This window comes from Vicugna pacos, chromosome 11 (genome assembly GCF_048564905.1).
Source record: "Vicugna pacos chromosome 11, VicPac4, whole genome shotgun sequence".
NCBI classification, from domain to species: domain Eukaryota; kingdom Metazoa; phylum Chordata; class Mammalia; order Artiodactyla; family Camelidae; genus Vicugna; species Vicugna pacos.
Genome location: NC_132997.1, coordinates 3,931,768 through 3,953,522, shown reverse-complemented (window position 1 = coordinate 3,953,522; position 21,755 = coordinate 3,931,768). Strand labels below are relative to the sequence as shown.

At 40.2% G+C, this 21,755-nt stretch overlaps 1 protein-coding gene across 7 annotated transcripts in view; it reads right to left on the bottom strand.

The window, feature by feature from the left end:
- LOC140699574 (trafficking protein particle complex subunit 9-like) overlaps positions 1-21,755 on the bottom strand; it is a 133,859-nt gene that overhangs the window by 89,112 nt on the left and 22,992 nt on the right. For 4 of the 7 annotated variants that reach the window (XR_012077772.1, XR_012077773.1, XR_012077774.1 and 1 more), the window contains exons 1-2: positions 1,833-2,102; positions 1,112-1,237 (exon numbers count right to left, since the gene is read on the bottom strand). Coding sequence is in view for 1 of the 7 variants with exons in the window: in XM_072972235.1 (XP_072828336.1) it covers positions 13,298-13,424 (127 nt within the window). In the remaining 6 variants the exon portion in view is untranslated. Of the gene's footprint in view, positions 1-1,111; positions 1,238-1,832; positions 2,103-11,246; positions 11,521-13,297; positions 13,425-21,755 lie in introns of those variants that run through there. The other 3 variants (XR_012077776.1, XR_012077770.1, XM_072972235.1) reach the window with 3 other exon arrangements.

Here is a 21,755-nt window from a genome sequence, read left to right as displayed (position 1 = left end):
TTTGTGTCATCACAGTGATACAGGATGGAAGGGGGAAGAGCACAGCCATTCAAGGAAGGCCACAGCAATTGACATCAAAATGGTGAAGCATTCAACCCCCAAAAGGCCTTGAGGCTCAGGATGAAGAGATTTAACTTCTAGCAGATCTTGAGATTCAGTAAACACCCATTGTAATAGTAACGTGGTGAATAACATGCCCCAGGCACATGGCAGTCCCAATGATAGCCACAAAAGGTCAAAGGGTGGGAAATGGCCAACTCCCTGGGAATCCCAGCCCCTTGCCCTAGGGCTGGTCCTTCTACTTATTAGCATATGAAACCACCAAGCCCAAGAAAACAAGCAACACAGCGCCACCTCGCGGTCACCACTCTCTCTCCCTCTTTGGAGAAGGCCCACACTCTGTCTGTGGAGTGTGTACCTACTTCTAATCTGTGCATCAAACCCCCACACCTCGTGACGTTTCTCTTGCATTTCAATGTATCTCTCTGAATATATATACCTTTACTCAACACTGGCTTGCTCTTGAATTCTTTACTGCATGAAGTCAAAGAACAAAATCTGTTGGGGCACATCCCAGGGGCTAAACGAAAGCGTGGGGCACAGCCCTTCTCATGCCCAACGCTTTTTATTCTTGTATCAACAGGACTGGGCTGTGAAGCGAGGTCTGAGTCCCCAGCTAAGGGACAGAACCAGCCTCCAGGGCTCCAATTTGCGGGCAGCCTCTCGCCAGCTTGGGCCTTGGGGTCTGCCAGGATCTCTGTGTTTCTCTGTTGTGCTGACTCCCCAGCCAGACAGCGTAATCCTAGGCCTGTCCCCACAAAACCCTTCTCTCCAAAATACAAGCACATCATGTCACAATCCTCTTGTTCAACCAGGAAATGTTCAGCCCACTTTTTTCTCCCCAGTAAAGTACCCAGCTGTCCTCCCTCCCATCACATCACTTCTTTATTTGTGAGAACTCTGCACTCGCCACACCCCATCCTGAACACAGGTGTCTTGTTGGCTGTGACCGAGATGTTTCTTTCTCAAACAGCCTGCGTCCTTTCACTTTCCCCTTGTTACCTTAAAAAAGCCTTTCCTGAGTCACCCACCCCTCTGATTATGAACTCACAATGTGCTGAGGTTGCAGTCACTGTGCATACATCCCAGTTTTGGTTAGGTTTCCATCGCAAGATCTTCATTAAGGAGCTGCATCAAGAAGTTTAAAGAGGCTATTCTTACATCTGAGTGGAGGAGCCTGCAAAAAATTTAAATGGCTTTGAAGAGAGAGTTAACCAGGGACAGAGATGTCGCGGGTCCTAGTCAAAAGTGTCATGAGGAAAAATGTTCTCCCAAGGCTCAGAGTGGCTTCTGAACACGGAGTCGGCAGGGAGGAGGTGACAGGCAGTGAGTAGGGTGAATGATACAGGTTACGCTCCCCCAGCTGGGGAAGAATAGGTTTTTTCCAGTTTTCCAAACAATTTCTTACTACCTTTTTCTATTATTGCCACATACCATTTCCAACGAATTAAGCATATCAATGTCAGTCATTTGGGCCACTTGGGAGAAGCTACACGATGCCATTCACAGGGCTGGGGCATGACAGCCACACCAGTCTAGATTGAAAGAACAGTTGGGGTATTTGCAAGGTAATCACGGGCATGCAGCATACTCCCCGGGTTCAATGACCTCATCTCAAAGCTGGGGTCAATAAAACTTCCAAGCAATGTGCGTGATGATTATGGCCCACATCTGTTTACTAGGTAAGTGCCCGTGAAAGCTGCCACTTAATGGGGAATGAGTACGATCAATATGGCCCTGTCTACCTACCCACACGCGCCCTGCCTTCCTACCTTGCTGCAACAGCAGAGCTTGTTTAGCTGAGATGAACGCACCCAGACCAGCCCAGAAGGGAAAGCTCACAGCTCTGCACGGCGAGACGTGTTCCTTTCCTTCTCAGGGCTGATCACAGTTTGCTGTCGTCTATTTTTATGTTTATCCCTTTTGTAACTGCCTCTCCTCCGGAGTTTTTGCTCAAGCAGCACAGGGCCAGGGGTGTCTTGCGGCCTGCTGGATATTCTGGGCAGGGAAACAGCCAAATCCATTTCTGGCTCTGGTGCTGAACGGAGAGAGCAGAAGGCCCAGGGGCCCATGCTGAACCGAGGCCACTGAACCCAAAATTATGGTCTGAATTTGGGCAAATTACACAGTCTTCTTTACCCTGAGATTCCTCATCTGTCCATGAAAATAACTGCCCATGTCACACAGAGTTACAAGTATTAAAGGAAATCAGCAAATTCACAACCTAGCCAAGGGGCTACAAGTGCATCCTCAACAGACAAATGCTGCCTTTACGGCTCTGACACACGCTAAGCGGGGCGGCCCCACACAGTTAACACTGCTAAGTGCCAGCGTGTTAAATGCTTCATGTGTGCTATAATACTCTTTAGATCTTACAACAATCCCAGGATGAAACGAATATTATCATGCCAATTTCACAGATTCACCAACAGGTTAAGAGAGTATGCATTCTGTTCCAAGGCCCTATGTTGAAGAAATGGCGATTTAAACCGGAATCTGGGCCCAGGCCTTGGCTCCATCTCTCTCCCATCCACCTGACCACTTGCCTATGAATTCCACCTGTCCAATATACAAGTTTGCAGCCGGCCATCTCTTAAATGCAATGTGTGCCACCATTTGTCAATGTTGTTTAATTACCATAAAATGTTCTCAGAAACCACTACAGTAAAGAAAGGTGGACTTAAGGAATTCTGCATTGCGTTCTCCTGTAATGTGCAGAATCCCTTCCCTACACCTCCAAATCCAAGTATATGCTTCCTCTATGTTTATGTTTGCCCACGGCTTATTAAAGCAGAAGGTATCTGCAGTAATTCCATCTCGGTTGCTTTCCAAGGTTGCAGATTATCCATAATCGGTCTGTGAACGAAAATACTACAATGTGATTGAGAATACTGCAACCATGTCAGTAAACAAAGAATACTGATACCAAGTCATTAAAGGCTGCCGTCACCCCCCAGCGAGGACAGGCCTGGAGCCCAGCCACAGCAGCAAATCACAATGGTGCCCTCTGAGCAGACTCAGAATAAGAAAGGACGGGCTACTGGCCTGAGATAGCTAGGTGCTTGTCTAAAAAATGAATTCAGTGAGTCCTAATATTTGCTTCCTCCCATTCATACAAAATCACTAAATTCGTGAACTTGAGACACCTGGCTTTCTTTAGATAACAAGTAATCTTTTATTGTTCCAACAACCTGGTCTTTGTTGTAAAGCTCCTATGTACCCTAGCTCTTCCTCAACCTCTTGGGAGCAGTCCCTCAGAGAGTTCTGAAAGGCTGTCATCCCGTCTCGAGTCCTCCCGCCAAATAAAACAAAACTCTTAACTTTTAAGCTGCACATGTATTTCAGTCAACAGTTTTGGACACCATGAAGGGACCCACAGCAGATTTCTCTCCACCTGAACTCTCCGAGTAACCGAAGCCTTGCTACCAGCACTGGCCCTTTGTGCCCATCCGCCTCCTCGGGGAGTCCAGATGAATTTTGCTGAGTCTCTCCTGGTTCTCAGATCTCACATATTGGTTGATGATCCTAAGTTTTATCTGGCGGTGTATCCATGTGCGTGGCCCTCCAGTTGAAAGAAACTGAGGTGAATTACCCACCCAGTGGAGACATACTGGGTGGGGCCTGTTTGAAAGATAACAGGAAATACCCACCTTGAGGATATGTCCAAAGTGGGGCTGGTGGAAACATATGAGGAAAATACTCACCCAGTGGAGACATCCCGAGTGGGTCCAAGTTGAAAGACACTGGGTTCAGGACTGAGTGGTTAGGTAAGTGGCTGGTCTAATATTTTCCTCAATTTGGTTACCTCCATTGAATTTTTCAGGATAAAAGTAAAACTCTTATGAGGAAATTTTCAACTCCAAAATTCGGACCATCCTCCTGGCTGGTAACAGCATTCTCGGGTGACAGAGAATCTTCCAGGAGTGGTAGAGACAAAGGCTTCATGCCACAGAGTTGTCCCTGTGGGAAATCTTACTAGCAAATTTATTCTGAGAACCCGACCTTACAATGGGGAATAGAACTTTCAAAAAAAATAAAGAACAAAAAAGAAAAGAAAAAGAAATGACAGATTGCCAGTCTCCAACTATTACCCCAGCCAGATTTATGTACATACAAAACTTACAACATTAATCGGGAATAAGAAAAAAAAAAAACTCACTCTGAAAATAACCAGGCCTGATAAAAACATTTTTTGGAATTCTGAACTTATAAAAACAAAATCCCCTTTAGGGGGAACTTGGATTTCTCTTCCTGTGTCCTTGAAATGTAAATGTTTTATCTTTCTCTGGGTGTTTTAAGTGTGTGTATGTAAGTATATATATGTTTAGTTTAGTTTTTAAAGGAAACCTTGGACTCTGCCGTACAAAAGTTTCAAGTATTGTGTACATATGGTGGCCACACAAATAAATTGGGATTCTAAGCAATTCTTTGATTGTACCAATTTTCAGATATTTTGCCATCTTAAACTTTGCTGCATCAGCCTGGACCACGAAGGCTTTAAGCTTTTGGAGAGTAAACCTTTGAATTTTATTTAGGCAAAACCCCGACTCTCATGTGGAAGGGCCTCTTCATCTTATTGGTTTAAAATCAGTATATATATATATATATATATATATATATATATATATATATATATATATATATATATGTATATAATTTGATGGCCATATGATGGATTTTTTAATTTGGAAAAACTTTTTAATTGGTGAAAGTTTAAAGAGATCTCATTATAAACAGCTGTTTTATTGGTACCTATTAAAATAAAGTTTAAATGCAGAAAAATATATCTAATGGTTAACCTAAGAACTCAGATAAAAAAATATAACTGGTTTGAAAAGCTACATTTGTGTTTTTCCTTTCTGATAAATGTTTCTAGGGATGCTAATAAAAACTTAGAATAATTAATGTTATGTAGGTTGAATAACTGGAAAATTGATTGTAAAAATGTCGAAAAAACAGATAAGTAGCTTATCCCAAAACGATAAATATTTTTATATGGTTATTTTGAATGAGATAAATAAAATGGACATTTTTGGATTTACATACAGGATTTTGATACTACACTATGTAAAGTTAAAAAAAAAAGGGCCAAAGAGATCACCTACTCCCCCCCAACAATAAACTTTAAACAAGTCCGTTTTATTTACCACAGTTTAAAATATATTTATATGTAGACTGAAATACTTGATCAATGATTGGGACAACAGACCAATTAATGAAATTAAAAATCGAGAAGGGCCTAAGCTCTTTGGCTGAAACTTGGGCATCCTAGAGACTTCTATAAAATTATATATAATGCAAACACACAAAAAAAAGTTTTCTGGCACTCCTTCTAGAAATAAGAATTATTGATTAAACTTAATAAATATAAAAATTAAAGTTATAAGATTTAATAAAATTGAGATAAAAGTTTGTGAAATTGGTATATTTAAATGGTCTTTGTATAAACCTTTTGCTTATGTTGTGGGATAGATATGTTTCAGTGGAAAAACGCTTCCCCTTCTTGGTATTATAAGGCTGGGCATATATCTGTCCCTCTGAAAATATTAATTGAACAAATTAAAGGAATCCAATATAGTTACATGAGCCATCCAATATAACGTAAAACTAAAAACTAATTTGAGTGGCTAATAAAAAAATATAGGTTTACCCTGGGTTTAACTTATAACTCAAGGAAAAGAGACCTTAATAAATGCCTTATGCAAGCTTTGGAAGACATAATAAAGAAAACCTTAAAGTTTTATTACATGGAATTCTTTGTTTACAGCTCTTCTCACTGATACAAAAATGCCAATTAAGGAGATAAAATTGGGTCTGGGTGACAGAGCAGTTCTCTGGGGACATGGAAGAGAGTGTCTTTGTCTTGAAGATCAGAAATATAAATACAACAAACAGTGACCTAGGACTGAGCTTAATTAGCTCAACGAAATAAAACTTGAGGCCAAGAAATTTTTGGCATTTTAGAACTCAGAACTCTGACGGGTCCTTCAGACTTTGTGAAGAAATCTTAACTATCTGTTTCATAAATAGTAAGCCTTAGTGATTTGAGCAAGCAAATTCAGCTTACTCCAACTATTATTATAAATATCTTATAAGTAAGTTTTTAAGTGAATCTATGAGATCTCTAGCTTTTGTCTTTTTATAAGCCTGCGTACAGATTATAGAAGTGAGATATTTCTACTGCTAAAAAAAAAAATTCAAAGTCAAAGAGCTCTGCTTAATTGATGTAAAAATATACGAGCTTAAAAATTAAGTATTTTTATAATAAAAACTTAACAAATTGACTTTCAGCGTCATGTGAATTGGAAAATATTCAATATTAAGAAAATATTTGTTATTGTTTAGTTTAAGTATGTTCTAATTAATATAGACATCTTTAAAGTCATCAATATTATGTATAATACCTTTACTGTACCTAGGTTTAATGAAAGTCAAATAAGATCCTGTTATATCTGTTGCAGATTTGTCAAAAAAAAATAACAGTAATGTGCTGTGGTAAAATTTTAAGTAAATTAAATGCAAATGAGATGAGAGCTTTGGGTAAATATTTAAAATATATTTTTAAAATGTATGCTTAAAATAATCTCTAAATGTTTGATATCTTTAAATTCTAGAGTTGTGCTAAATTAAGTTAAATGACAAGAATTTATTAAATATCTATGCCATTGTCAGATAAAATAAGATTGAAATATGAATTACTTAACATTTAACTTCCTCTTACAGTGAAACTAAAGGTGTTTAGAAATACTAATCAATGGTTGGTGCCACACAGAAATGGTCTCTATTAGTAAGGGAATGATCTCAGTATCCTAGGAAAGTAATATAAATGTGTAAAGGAAGATGTAAGAATGGAATTATACTTTGTTAATGAAAAATAGTGACTTTCTCCTGAAGCTGGTTACTTCTGAATGGAAGACAAAATAAGGGACACACTAATATAAGTATAGAAAGCTGTGGAAGGCTTGTGGAAAAGGAACCCTGAGGAAAGTTTTGTACGAGGTCAGAATTGGCTAAGTTTAGAATCAAATTGGGCAACGTAAATGAATCTTAGAAGTAAGCTGGTACAAGATTAGATTTGGTTTTCTCTCTGTTAAGAGGAAAAAATTTTCTTAAAATATTAATCCACCTTCAGTAACAGATTGTAAAACTTCTTATACCTCTTAGCTGACCTGTTCTGCCTTTACCTTTGACATATTTTCTTGTTAATGAATTAGTACTACTTTACAGTGATCTATATGTTTATCTGATCAAGTGTTCTGAAATCTTTCAAAAAGCTCCCCAAATATAAAATTATAATTAATTACATTAAAATTAATTTAATTAATTAAAATTCTTTTAATCTCTAGTTAAGTTTGGGATGCTACAGAAGGCCCCTGAAACATCCCAAAGAGAGATTTTAAACTATAAAGTTTCATTTGGCATTTTAAATAACATGGAATTGTCAAATGAATCGTAAAACTTCTAAGGTTATATTGAATGAGAAATATTATTAATATAGGTATTGTAGAAATTATATGGACTCCCTAAAATTCTGGTTTATCTGAAATGTTACCAGTGATAATTATGGGTATAGTGAACAGGTTTCTTTATTGATTATAGTGTAACGGTGTTTAACCATGCTTTTAAATATTTTATCATTTATAGACAGTTAATTGTTTTCTTCTGATGGTTTTGCAAAATGCTTTCTCTTCAAGGAGATTTACTGATTTCTAATAAATTTCAAACTACAGCACTGAACTAAACTGGGTAAGAAATTTTAAAGTTCTAATGAAAACTCTCATTAAAAGAATTAGTTACATGGGACTGAGTAACCTGGTGAATATGGTTATAATTTTTGATTTTGTTTCAAATACTACTGGCTTTTAACCTGTTTCCAAGACATAAAGAATCTCTTCTCCTTAAGCTAGTTATGGTTCACAGCAATTTGATAAATTATACCTATGTATACAGACTTGGAACAGTTATCTTTTCTCTCTATCTGATCCCTCAAAAGACTAAAAATACTTAGGTCCCCAGTGGCTCTATCAGACAAATTAGAGAGATCATCTCCTAAGAGATATAGGAGTATAAAGGTATTTTAAGGATTTTAAAGAGAAAAGAATTTACCTAAATCTGTAAGGCAAAAATTCATGAAAAGCCTTGACGTGGCTTTCTTGGTCTTAGAAAACCTTATTAACATTCTACCCTGAGACTCCGTATTAAAACTTCCAACACAGTCAATTTAAAAAGCCTATATGATCAAATAATCAGATTTAACTTGTAAAGAAATTAATCTTGATTTGGCTATATTTGAGAAAACTGAGGGCAACTTTAGAGAGAAAAAAATTATATTTTAGTGGATATTAAATTCTAGTTTTGTTAATTGAGGTCCATATTTACTAAGACACTTCCCAGATCATTCCTTGCTGTTATGTCACTTTACTGTACAGTTTAATTGAATTATGAAAAGAATACTCTAGGTTTGTTTCTGAAGCTCAGTAATCTATCCTTGGGTAAAGTTCCAATGCCCCATGACCTGCAGCCAGGGGATTATACATACTGCAACAGGCATGACTTAAAGAACTGTCTCCAACCTGAATGAAAAGACCCTTTTTCAGGTACTCTTAACTAGACCATACAAACCAAAGCTGAAGGAAACGGAGTCTCGGATTAATTTCCTATCTGAAACATCCCCTGCAGTGCACTGGCCTATAGAGCGCTGCTCACCTTAAAACAATGCCCAAATGGAGAAATAGCTTCCAGACCAGGATGAGAAGAAGACGACATCTGAGCCAGACAGCTGACCCAAGACACCGGACCAGGACTGTATAAAAATTACTTTGATAATTTCTCCAACCTTTGATTATGAACTACTCCACTTGTTAAGTTTATGATAAATTACCTATGTCTAGTACTTCTGTGTTACCTTGGTGGGTTTCCCTACTCCAAGGCTCTAACTAGATAGCCCTCAGAAACGTTATTCTAAAAAGAAATTATAGTTCTGTTTAGGCCACTGTTGATCTTACAAGGTGGGAGATTTCACCTGGCCAATTAATACCTGCCCTGACCCTGACCATAAATATGAACTTTCTCATAGGATCAAACTCAGAAACACAAGCAAAATTTTAACCCAAAAATACAACTTCTCGACTATTAAATTCTTACTCATGACTTTATTAACGTTACTAGCTTTATTACTTATATCCTGTCTATTTTATAAAATTGTTGTCTGTTACATTTCCCAATGTGTAACTAGGCCCACAAGATTGATGATGGCTAAACATCTTGAAGAAACAGATAAAATTTATAACCCTGAATAAAATAAATATAATAGTGTGATTCTAGGTATGGAAATGAGCAAAGAAGGTTAAACACTTCCTGGATCATAATAGACTAGTAAGACAGGTGATCCAGAGAACTTTTAGTATCAACAGGGCCTGATAAAAAAACTAACACCTTGAATGGCAACTCAGAAGATTTTTCACCTGAACTTGGAATGAGCCATCCTAGCACCGTGGGACAAAATTAGTCATGAAATGTCTCTCAAAATATTGGTCGAATTTAGGACCAAGGGGGAACACTGTGAATGAAAATACTACAATGTGCATGAAAATACTGCAACCATGTCAGTAAACAAAGAATGCTGAATCCAAGTCAAAAGCGGCTGCTGCCAACCCCCAGCGAACATGCCTGCAGCCCGGCCTCTCAACCACTCAAAGTGGTGCCCTCCGAGCAGACTCAGAGCAAGAAAGGACAGGATACTGGCCCTAGATAGCCAGGTGCTTGCCAAAGGAATGAATTCAATGACCCAAATGTTTGCTTCCCACCATACATAGAAAAGCAGTAAATACTTGAACTTGAGATATCTGGTTTTCTTTAGATAACAAGCAAAATTTTATTGTTCCAATTACCTGGTCTTTGTTGTAAAGATTCTATATATCCTAGCTCCTCCCCTACATCCTGGGGGCAGTCCCTCAGAGTGATCTGAGATGCTGTCATCCCGGCTCGAGTCCTCCAGCCAAATAAATCAAAGCCCTTAACATTTAGGCTGAACGTTTATTTCAATGACGTAGACACAACTCATCAATTCTGTAATGGAACACACTGAATCAGGAACCAAAAGCATGTTTTAGTCCGGAAAATCTCCAGGTTCCTATTTCTTCCTGTCATTATACAATCCCTCCAGAACTCATTACTTTGCTGTCTGCTCCTCTGGCAACCAAACTCAGAGAAGAGTCAACTCAGCAGAGCACCATGCTGGGGAGAACCCCCCGCAGAAACACTGCAGTCTGCCTTCCCTCCCGCATGCTCTGCTGATCCTTGGTGTCCTCCATGGAGACCAGGCCAACAGAGCTGTTCCCAACAGCTGCAAAGTCGCACACGTTAAATAAATCATTTTATTTTATATGATATTTTACGTATATACCCATCTCTGAAAACAGCTTTGCCAGAAGCCCAAATCTTCAACAATAATCTGCAAAGGCAAATCAGGTCCCCAAGGGAAAACATGTCTTAAGTCAATGCAAAGGCCTCCAAAGTCCTCTCCAAGAATATAAACCAAACTGCCTGCAGGTCTGCAGCTGCAGGAGGCTACATGTCTGCTTTTAAAGCAATCCCTTCCTGCCCTCGGGTACTACAATGCCCTTTTATGCCCTCCCATCGCAGGGCAAGAGCAGCCGCTGCAGAACCTTGCAGGGCAGCACTGACAGGACTGGACAAAGGGGATCAGAGCTAAACTAAGCATTCTGATGACACGAGCTTGTCACTGTGTCACTTTACAGATGTAGATATATATACAGAGAGGTGGGGTGATATTGCTCAAAGTCACACAGCTAATAAGTGACACAGTATATAACTCTGCTCCTCCCTCCTGTGTGACGCCCAACTGGGACACCCACAGGGTTCTCTCGTGGCTGCCTGAACAGTCTTTTCCTATCACTCATGACACACCACAGTGTCTGAACTTAGCATGCTTTTGCAGCATCTTTTCCCTCCAGTTTCTCAGGAACAAGGCTGTTCGGGCCTGTATGAATTCCGGCTTCCTGAAATCTCCATGCTCAGGCTGGTCTTGCCTGTGCATCTGGCATGCTGCTCAGAGGCTCTTCCTCCCCTGCAGGAGGACGTTTCTAATCTTCACAGGGACACAACCTCAGGAGAGCTCTCCTCTCGCCCTCAGCACGGCAGTTGTCCCAGACCTCATCCCGAGCAGCCCCATTAGGACGGTGTCTGCCCAGCTCTGCTAGTCAGAACAGCAGCCTCAATGCCAGAGATTATGCCCAGGTCACACTGCAAACCTACTGCCCGCCTCACAGCCCCCAGCCAGCAGGTCACCTGGAAGTCACAGCAAGTGCCCCACCCAATCCAGAAGTCTCTTCTTTTGCCAGCACCACTGATGACTGGTTTCCAACCTTTGGTCAGTTTCTCACAAAACAGCACCTTCTACAGTGAAGCGGGTGGTTTTTCTTCTGCGCCTCATCCTTACTGGAAACGTAAAGGGAAACCAAAAGGCCTTTTCTCAACCCTTTTCTGATGAAACCCTCCCACCCACAATACTCATATGCTCAAGAGCTTTGGATCCACATGATTTTCTTTCCCTTACGCTAAGTGGCTCAAAAAACTGAGGAATTCTTTCTCCTTTGAGGGTATTAGCACTCAGTTTCTCGGCTTTAATCTGTTTTTGTCTCTCTCTTCAGTGACCCTAGCAGTTGCCACCTCTTACTCCCTTCAGCAGCCTCCCTCCCAACATCTAGTCTAGGAAATAAGCTGTGATGAGGGGCCCGGGGGCCGTCACAGAAGATGCAACTAAGGCAGAGAGAGGCTACATAATTTGCCTAAGAAATCACCTTGAACCACCAACAGAGTGTGTCACGTCCCTCTGTTTAACTCTTATGCTAAGCAAGTTAACTTTTTGTAGATTATGTTTATAAACAGATGAGGTATGAAAATACATACAAGGGCACACATCAACTCTAAGATATTCATTAACTCCACTATTTTGTTTCTATTTATTTTATTTCTATTAAAAAATTAAGAACCCCTGCAGTCAATATAGCAAAATGTTACTGGCTTTTAAATCCAGAATATAGAGGGGTTGTGTCATTACTCATTCTTATATGTATATTCACAAGACAAAATGATTTGAAAGTCTCTCTCCCCGCCCCCTACTCACTATTGGCTCTTACCAGAGCTCCCAGACCACGCATCTAAGAGCCTTTCACTTTACCAACAGCTGAACTCATCAGTTTTCCCCCAGAACTCCCTCTGCAGCTTTCCCTCCTCAGAACACAGCAGGACCATTATTTAACTCATTAATCCACCCAGAAACCTGGGCCTTACTCCATCCTACCTTCACAGAAAGCATTGACCCTTTCCTCTTTACCATCTAAACATGCCTTCAATATGTTCACTTTTACCCACTGACCGTCCCACCGCTCAAGTGGAAGCCAACAACACTGCCCACCAGGACTCATGAGTCTCCCAAGTGGCCCCACAGCCACTCTCCCCTACTTGAGACAAATGGGATTGTGTCACTCCCACGCTTTTTGGACTCTTTTCAGACCCACTGTTCTTAGAAGAAACTTCAATTTCTTCACCTGGTGAAGGTCTTTGCCATGAAAATATCAGCTCAGGAAGGGCAGGACACGCCCTCGTACCTCGGCCCCACCATCTGGCAGAGCATCAGCTTGGGAGGATTGAGTTCTTAGCAAACTAATTCACTTATCCATACAAATCCATGGTACATTAGAAAGATTTTAGATGTTGAGCTCGACTATTCATTTGGGGATTTTGCACTGGCAACCTGCAAGTATATATTCTAATGTTTGTGTCTTCTTAAAACCACACCCAGATTAAAGGAGTATTTGTGGAATGTCTTCGGAGTAAAAGGGACTGTACTTTTACAGATTTTATGTTTTATACTATGAACAACCCGGACAGGGTCACAAATGGAACCGCCTCACAAGTGACAGAAGACAGGTGAGACGCATATAGCAAAAGGTAACATAGATGGTAAGAGCAAAATTGTTTCTCCAACCCCCGAAAAAATTCCTCCAAGAACTGAAAACTAAGAATTTTGAAAGTAAAATACTATCATATAAAGAAAGAAAATAAATAATCCTCTTCATCAGGGTTTCTAGATCTGACTGCAGAGTTATTAGCAGGCCATACTGAATCCTAGCACAGAAAAATCAGATGGACTAGTGGTAAGTTCCAGGAAAACGGCAGTAATTCCTCCACTTGAAAGAGGACACACACTCACTTGTTGAAGGTGATTGTAAACCACATTCTGCAGAAATTCAGAAGATTCAGGCACCGCTTCTAGATGGTGATGACACGGAAGGATGGCTTGGATGCATGCTTCTAACTGAGTCACCGGCATTCTTACACTGCAGGGGGAAATGGAGGCCGTCAGCCAATAGCACAGATGTTCCTGTCATGTATCCCAGGCCGTGCCTCGGGGACTCAGTGTCCTGTAGCTGTCCGTCCCCAGGCGAGGACCCGCAGCGTGGCCCAAGCAAGCAGGAGGGGCACTGTGCTTGAGAAATCCCATCCCCCATGGGGGCAAGAGGGGCTGGTGGGGTTGTGTGAACCTATAAATGCTCATAGAAATACACCTGCATACATTCAAGTGATAAAATTAAAAGTAGCAGGCTATTTAACAAAATTTCAATTGTCAGTGTTAATTTTACCATTCCATTCCGCTTGTCCCCTGCACTCTGAGACAGGCTTAGGCTCTCTCACACCTGCAGCTCTGATGCAATAGTTGTGAATTTATTTTACTTTGCTGCAAGTGTCTTCCCTCCCAGTGTCACTGTGACTGTCGTCTCTTAACACAGTCAGATATCTTCCTGGATCTCTCCCTGAGTTCCTTGCTTCTGCTTCTCAGATCCTGAGATAAAGAACAGGTGAAGGCACATGACTGGAAAAGTCAATGTGGACTTGAACAAATTCCTCAGTGACCCCCTAGGTGAGTGCTGCCCACCCCTTACCTTCGATTCTCAAGGTTCTGCCCAGAGTGACATCTAGACAGGAGAGAGTCCTGGGCCCTATTAAAAGCTGTGTGGTTTGGGTGCAGGGAAAGCAGCAGGAGCTGGTTCCGTAGCCGGTCCCATCCACACCTCTGCTCCTCTCTCCCCTGAGGCCCCGCTGCCAAGCCCCCAGGCTCCCTGAGCTTCTGTCCTTCTCTTCTACTCTACTTCAAGCCCATTTCCTCTTCCTTTATTCCCTGATTATCCCCAGCTGGAGTGATTTTTCTATCATAGAATCTGAAAAAATTTCCTGCAGCTGAAAAAGAGGTGCCAGAGGTCAACGCCCATATGGTGGTTCCTGAAGAGAGCCCCTGGTTAGGGGGCCCTCACCAACACTCACGGGGCATCAGGCATGTTGCAGGGTCGACCACCCCCAATAAGAGTTTGCTGTGACCCCAAGGCACGCACAGCATCCCTGCTCACTAAAATATAGTTGTAGTCCTTTATTAAGAAGCAAAAATAAAAAAATTACTCATGTTTCTTAGTAAAATTATTTATGAGGGAGAAAAAGAAATTGTAATAGAAAGAACAAATTTCACTCCATGTTAGATGTGTTCGTTTGGCTTTAATCCTGTACCTTGTTTTCTAGGCTCAGACTTGATGTTTCTGCACCTTTTGTAAAAGAAAGTTGCCTTTAGCCTGAAATATCCAGGAGGGCCTATTCTCCGGGCTCTGATCTTTAAGAATATTTGCTCTTCTACACTTATGTATAGATGGCAAGTTGTAAAATACTGAATAACCTTTCTTTTTTTTGGAGGTTATACGGGGGCACCATAATTTGACCCACATGGACAGCTGCAGGAACAAAGGATTTCAAGGACAAACAATTCATACAACAAGAAGTTTGCAACAACCAGCCACATCCCCGCCCCTTTTTGGTATAATAGGAGACTGAATTCTGCCCTGGGGAAGAGAGTTCTACTGAATAACAATATGCCATTTTCTGGGCCTGCCAGCTTTACAAATAAAGTCTCTTTTCCTTACTCCAACATCTCATCTCCCGATTTATTGGCCTGTCATGCAGCAAGCAGAATGAGTTTGGACTTGGTAACAAATTGACTGCCTTAGAGGTAGTATGTCTCCACTGTTTCCTCATTTCCAGTATGTCACAACCTATCAATTTTATATGCTTTTTAACAACACGAACAAAAAACCTATTATAAGGAATTGATTCCACAGAAATAAAATTATTTCTACTCCTTCAAAACTTTTTTCTTTTCTATTTTATTTTGTTTTGCTTATTGAAAAGAAAATAAATTCAAATCATTTTATTTCACGTATTTTTATAGCTAGATATTGTAAATACTACAAAGATATTTAAATTGCAATAAAAATTGTTCATATATTAGTATAAAGATATATACACAATCAATGCAGATTAGGAAAGGAGTAGATATTTACTAAAAATCCACTGCACATCCAGTCTTTTACAAGCATATCCTGGAATATAAGCTCTATTATCCAGGGGCCCCCCACCCCCATTCTCACTGCCGTGTCCCTTAGTAATCAACTACCAAGGCACCAGCATAGAACCATGTGATCGCTATTTTAGGTATAAATGAGGGAATTAGCTCATTCAATTCTAAAACAGAAACCTTAAAATAAATACTGAACTTATTTACAGATAAACAAATTTGGACACAAAAAAGTACAGTTTCTCCCCAAATTCACAAAGATAATAACTGGTAAAGGCAAGATTTGAACTCATCTGCCTTGAATATAAAGCTAAGGTGGTAATCCCCTTCGACTGTGGAGAAACAGCAGCACAACCTGTCACCCTATCTTTGTTCGGATCTGGCTTTAGACAGCCTGAGACAGCACCCCATTCCTATGGAACTCGAGGGCAAACAATAACAATAAGTATTTTATATTCAGTAGTTTCTTAGGTCTCAATTATATAAAGTGTCAGCAGGTCAGCAGAAAACTCTGGGAAATATGAGTGGGTCCAGAGCTTTTTGCTGATAAGAAACTCAATCTATCAGGACAGAGTGACCTTCCCATGAGAGGCCTCATGGACATAAACTAAAGGCAGCTGAGCAATGAAAACTAGCAAGAACATGGAACTCAAGCAAGAAGGATCCCTACCATTCCCTGCCCAGTTGCCTCTTCACCCTTGTGGACAAGATGGCAGAAGGTCCAAGTTCTTGTCCAAGTTACAACATCATGGATTCTCACCCATAAAATATTACGACTCTATTCTGTCTTAAGTCCTTTCCAACTAAAATATGATGACACCAATATCTCAGCAGAATGTCTATGTCTCCACTTTCTCTCTTCTATTAGGAGACTATATCTATGGCTACAAAGCCGAAATTCAATTAAAAACACCATGCACGAAGCCTGGTGAACGTCTGTGTAAGAGACACTGTTCTCACGCTCAGTGAGTGAAAACTCAGAAAAAGTGGTCCTTCTCCCTCTGCAAGTGGGAGGTAGACTGATTTTGTGTGTGTGTGTGCGCACACGTGTGTGTGTGTAAATCAAATACAATGTATTCTGGGATGTGCACAGATTTTCTTTATGTTACTATCATTTCATGAGGATGAGCCAACCTTTAAATTAATTTGAATCTAGTATTCTGAGAGAGTCTCAGGCTCTTTTGGTGGAGGATGGGAAAGGGGAAAGGAAAGGAGGAAAGAAGTAAATGAAGCAAAGCTGTAAGAGTACTGCTAGGGAAAGGCAAGTCATTAATTCTGTTCCTACTTGCATCACACACAAATTAGGGACTGGCTTTCCCCCATGTCTTGTCAAGCACTGAGTTGCAGAAGAACAGCCGACAGCCCATTTCTCACTGAGCTTGTGACTGTACGTGGCATCTTATAGACACTAATTATTTAACCTGACCAAACAATCTAGCAGCAGGCTGTAATTCTCCTATTTTGAGAGATAAGAAAACAGGAAGTGAAAGAGGGTATATAGCTTGACCAAAGTCAGAGGACAAGTAAACTAAAGAGGATGAATTCAAACTCAGATCTGAATGCAGAGTCTGATCTTCCCACTCCCAGGGCTGGAAAATCCTTAACACACAGGGTCCCCAGCTCCTCTGCATTGTTCCTGGCACCAAGCATTTCCCATGGTGATATTCTCCAGTTCTCAGACACAGCACTCTGTGCAGCCAATAACCTCCATTCGACCTTGATCATCTACCTGCCATGCCCACCAGGCTTCACCAGGCAGGAAAGCTGGCTTTCAAGTGCATACAAAGCCACCCCTGGTTTATCCTGGACTCTTCAGCAGCTTTTCCAACGTAAAGGCAACCATGAAAGTGCTCACAGTTTGTAAATGAGCCACACTACCTCTCTCCATCTGTCTCCTCACCTATACTACTTTGCTATGACCATTTTGAGAATCTTGGAAACAAATTTTTAAAAACAGAAAAGAAAGGATTCTGTAACAAGTACTTAAAACTTACAATTTTAAATGAGAAGTCACAAAGTGAGTATTTACAAACTGAATCTTCCTTCCTAGGTGTCAGTTTTAACAGTTAAAAAATATAATAGCAAAAAATTCTCACGTAAAAAATTAACAAAATCATCAACAATAATCTGGAATAAACTCAAAAACAATGCCCATGTTGTACATGGAGAAAGTACAGGACTGTACTGAGGGGTAAAGTAAGAGGTGTGAAAGTAGAGACAACAACATTTTGTATGGAGGAAAGCAGTTTTGAAAAAATGTACGTTCTCCTAAAGATAATTCAAAATTACTAAAAAATCCCATGACAACACTTCTTTTTTTTTTAACTTGAAAAATTATATTAGAATTCTTCAGGAATAATAAAGTCATAATACTAGCCAAGAAAATTTGGGATGGTAAAGAGAATCAAAAAAATCGCACTGTCAGATATTAAATAAATTTTTACAATATGTAAGATATAGTGCTAGAGTAAGAAAGTAAGATTGACAGAAATAAACCATGAGCTCAAAAAGAGACTCTAGTGTACATAAGTATTTTTTACAGGTGGGATTTCAAGTTAAAAAGCAAAGTATGAATTCAATAATTGTCTTGGGACAATCAGAGAATCCCCTGGAAAGAACAAATTCTATTCCAGTCATATTGACCGCAAGAAAAATTACAGAAAGTGATGTGAATATTAGAAAGTACTAATAACAGCGAATATAATTCTTTGCTCATATTAATTCAACTTCTCCTCACTATAACAAGTACCATTATCATCTCCATCTTAGAGATTAAAAAAACCTACAGAAGAAATTTATACCATTATAAGAAAGCATTTCTAAGAATAATATCAAGAATAAAACCCAAAAAGAAGACATTTACTATCTTAAGATTATTTTGGGCCACAACAAAAATGAACCTACTGAACAAAATGAAAGGCAAAAAATTACAAGGAAAAGCTCTCTGATACATCTTGATGAAGACAAGGGGTTAGTGTTCATAATATACATAGAGCTGTCACAAAGCAACGAGAAGCTCCCTCACTTAAATGTGTTCAATGGACAAAAGAGATCATTCACTTTTTAAAAGTCAGATGGCTAATGAATGAAAAATGCTCAATACCTCACTGGTCATCAAGTGTAAATTAAAACAATGAAAAAGCACTTTTGCTCATCATATTGGCACATATTTTTAAAAGATATTCTAGCTAGTGTCCATCTTTGAGAGAACAAACTGTGAGCGATCTTTTGGAGGACGACATGTCAATGGATATGTAAACTCTGAAAAACGTGTGTACACACAGGCTGAACTCCACTTTTAGGAATTGTTTCATTTAGAAAAAATCAGTTCAAATAGATGTACTCATCAGAGCATTTACACAGCACTGTTTAAAATGGTGAGAAGAAAAGCTGAAGTGAAATCATATCCAGCGATAGAGAATTGGTTACATAAGTTATTCTACATCTTTTCATTCCCCACAGGAGAAGGAATTTCTAGATTTACTTGAAAGGAGCCTGTGATTTATGAAGTTGTCACATCCAAGGACTAAATTTCCAGAAACTTTAACTAAAGAAATACTCATACAAGATCACAGGAATGTTTGTATAAGAAGGATTCCAGTCAAACACCCTTTCTGACAGTGGAAGATGGAGAAAACTTAAGTGTCTACCATCAAGACAATGATGCGGTAAATCACGGCGAGCTGTGGGCACTTAAGTTCCGGCGTTTCGGCGTGGTCCAAGGCCTTGTCCACAGTACTCTCCCACGAAAGGTGTCCTTACACAAGAGAATAAACCTGCACATCAGGAAAACCCTCTACTCTATCTGAAAGGACTGGGTGAGTCTAGAGGGGGAAGAAGTCAATGATATATACCTGAGTGAATAAACCGAGCTGCAGAAAACATATAGTATGGACTTATTTTTCAATAAAGCATATATACACTCACATATACATAGATTTCTCATATTCGTGATGTATGTGTATATATATATGACATAGGCATAAAGGTCATGAAATACATACTCCACATTGTCAGCAGTTTTTACTCTCTGGAAATAAGGGGAAGGGAATTAGGGGACTTTCGGTACCACCACAGTTCTCTTTTCAGTATTTCAGTTAAGTATACTTGGAGTTTAAAAGTTTATTTAAGTCCAAAGTAAAATGGACGATGCCTCCACAAGACAGAATGCTATACTGGTCATTAAAAATCATGCCAGTGGAGATAGAATATTGTAGCAAAATGTGTAATAAGCCGAATGGAAAATGGAGGTCTCCATACAGTAAACAGGCACACAGTGCTCGCTGGTTTTTATGACAGAGGTAATACACACTGATGAAAAGAACAGAAAATAGATTTTAAAGTGTTAATTATTATCTCTGAGTACTGGGAACAAGATAGACACTTTTGACACTTTTTTCAGACTTTTATATTAAATACACACTATTTTTCACCTGAAAAAAGCATTTTTTGATGTCTAGTACCACACATTGGAAAAAACACACGAGTACTTACAGAAACAAATAACTAGGAGACACCACAGCACCGTCACGCAGTGTAGAAAGGGCAATCCTGAATAACACCACGCAGTTACATAAGGACCCACAAAGTGACAGCACCCCCTGTAACAGGGCGCCCCCCCTTCTATTTGTCAGTTGTGTCTTCAGGGCTGAGGCAATTCTGAGCACGGCCAGTGTCAGTGCTGATGTCTGGATGGATGCCACTGGAGGTGAAGGCACCTGCAAGCCGAGAGGAAGAATAGAAATCATCCTCTGCTTTTTCTGTCTTGTTTCTTTGTTACTTTTAAAGAGAGGCGTAAATAAGATAAACTGAATCTTCCCTACTGAAATTTCAGTAATGAAACCGTTTTTAAAGTGTTCACAACTTATATTCTGCCTATGACTGTCTTTTCAACAAAGCATCATATTTATTAAATGTTAATTAACTCAGTTAATTAACTACTTGTTGAAACCAATTAAAGAACATGAAATGCACTACGTGAAAGCACCAAGCCTGCAGTGACTAGCTCAGCTGTCTTCACGTCAGTGCAGTCAAACCCCACCATCCCGTAGCCCTGAGCTTCTGATGCTGGTAAGAGAGCACGCTGCTGCCTCAGATGGAGAGAAACGGTGAAAGCATTTTCTGAAATCTACAGCACTGAAAAAACATAAGTGATAAATCCCAGGCTCCTTTGAGGCTGCCATTTTCCGTTTCTGGCCAACACCCGTCAATGAGCAGAACCACCCCATTCCCGAGTCATGGGACTCACGTGGGCAGAAGTTTTGGAGAAATTTCCAGGTATAGAATGTAAACCAACTATACATAAAACTCTGAAAAAGAAAAGATGCAATACTTTGATTTTGGAAGACACTAAAATATTCTCCTAATCCTTAGTATTTGGAAAAGCTGGGCTTCTACTAAGCCACTTATTTATTTCACAGCCAATGAGCATCTTCCACAAACCCTGTTTCCCTGTGTCTGCTGGGAGCTTCAGGCACATTGATGCTGTCTATCTTATAAGTCACAAGGCAGAGGCGTGTGTCTCACGCCTGCAAATCTCACACAGGCTCAACTCCTAGCCTCACTGTATGAACTTGGCCCCATTTTCTCACGTGTTTATTTGGTATCTGTTCTTCTGTAAGCTGCCTGAAATGCTTCTTGGAACAAGTCAGAAGAATGAGTGGGTAGAGAAATGGACAGAAGGACAGGTGAGAGATGGGCAGACAAACAGAGAGTCTCCAAGAGAAGGGGAGCAATCAAAATTACCTATGCAAAACCCTCTTCTAGTCAGGGAAGGAAACCACCACGGAGAAGTGTGAAGAGGCAGGTAGCTTAGGACTGTTTCCTGGATTCCATGAAAAGTCACACCAAGAGATGAGAGGGTAGAACTATAAATAATAAAAGAAAAAAAGCATGCATGTTTGAAAAATATATCTACATTATGTACTTTCTAAAGAATAGAGTCAAATCAGCAAGGCCCAATAACACAATCCTTGGGTATTTACAGAAGTGAGAATCCCATCTCCAATCCGCAAGGCATCCCTTTGGAGCACTGAGAGTCTACACGGTGTGGTCATAAAGCCGTCACCGCAAAAGCTATGCTATCCTGCACTTACGAGGAAAGAGCAGCTGTACTCGGTCTGCCTACACGCGTCTTTTACAGCCCTCAGCACCTCTACGGGGGAGGGACGCCTAGCGAGCCCCATCTCTGCAGGACAGAAAACAAGTCCAGGAGAGGCTAAGCCGACCCACCAATTCTCCATCTCACAGGACTTGTCACTCCAGACCCGGACTT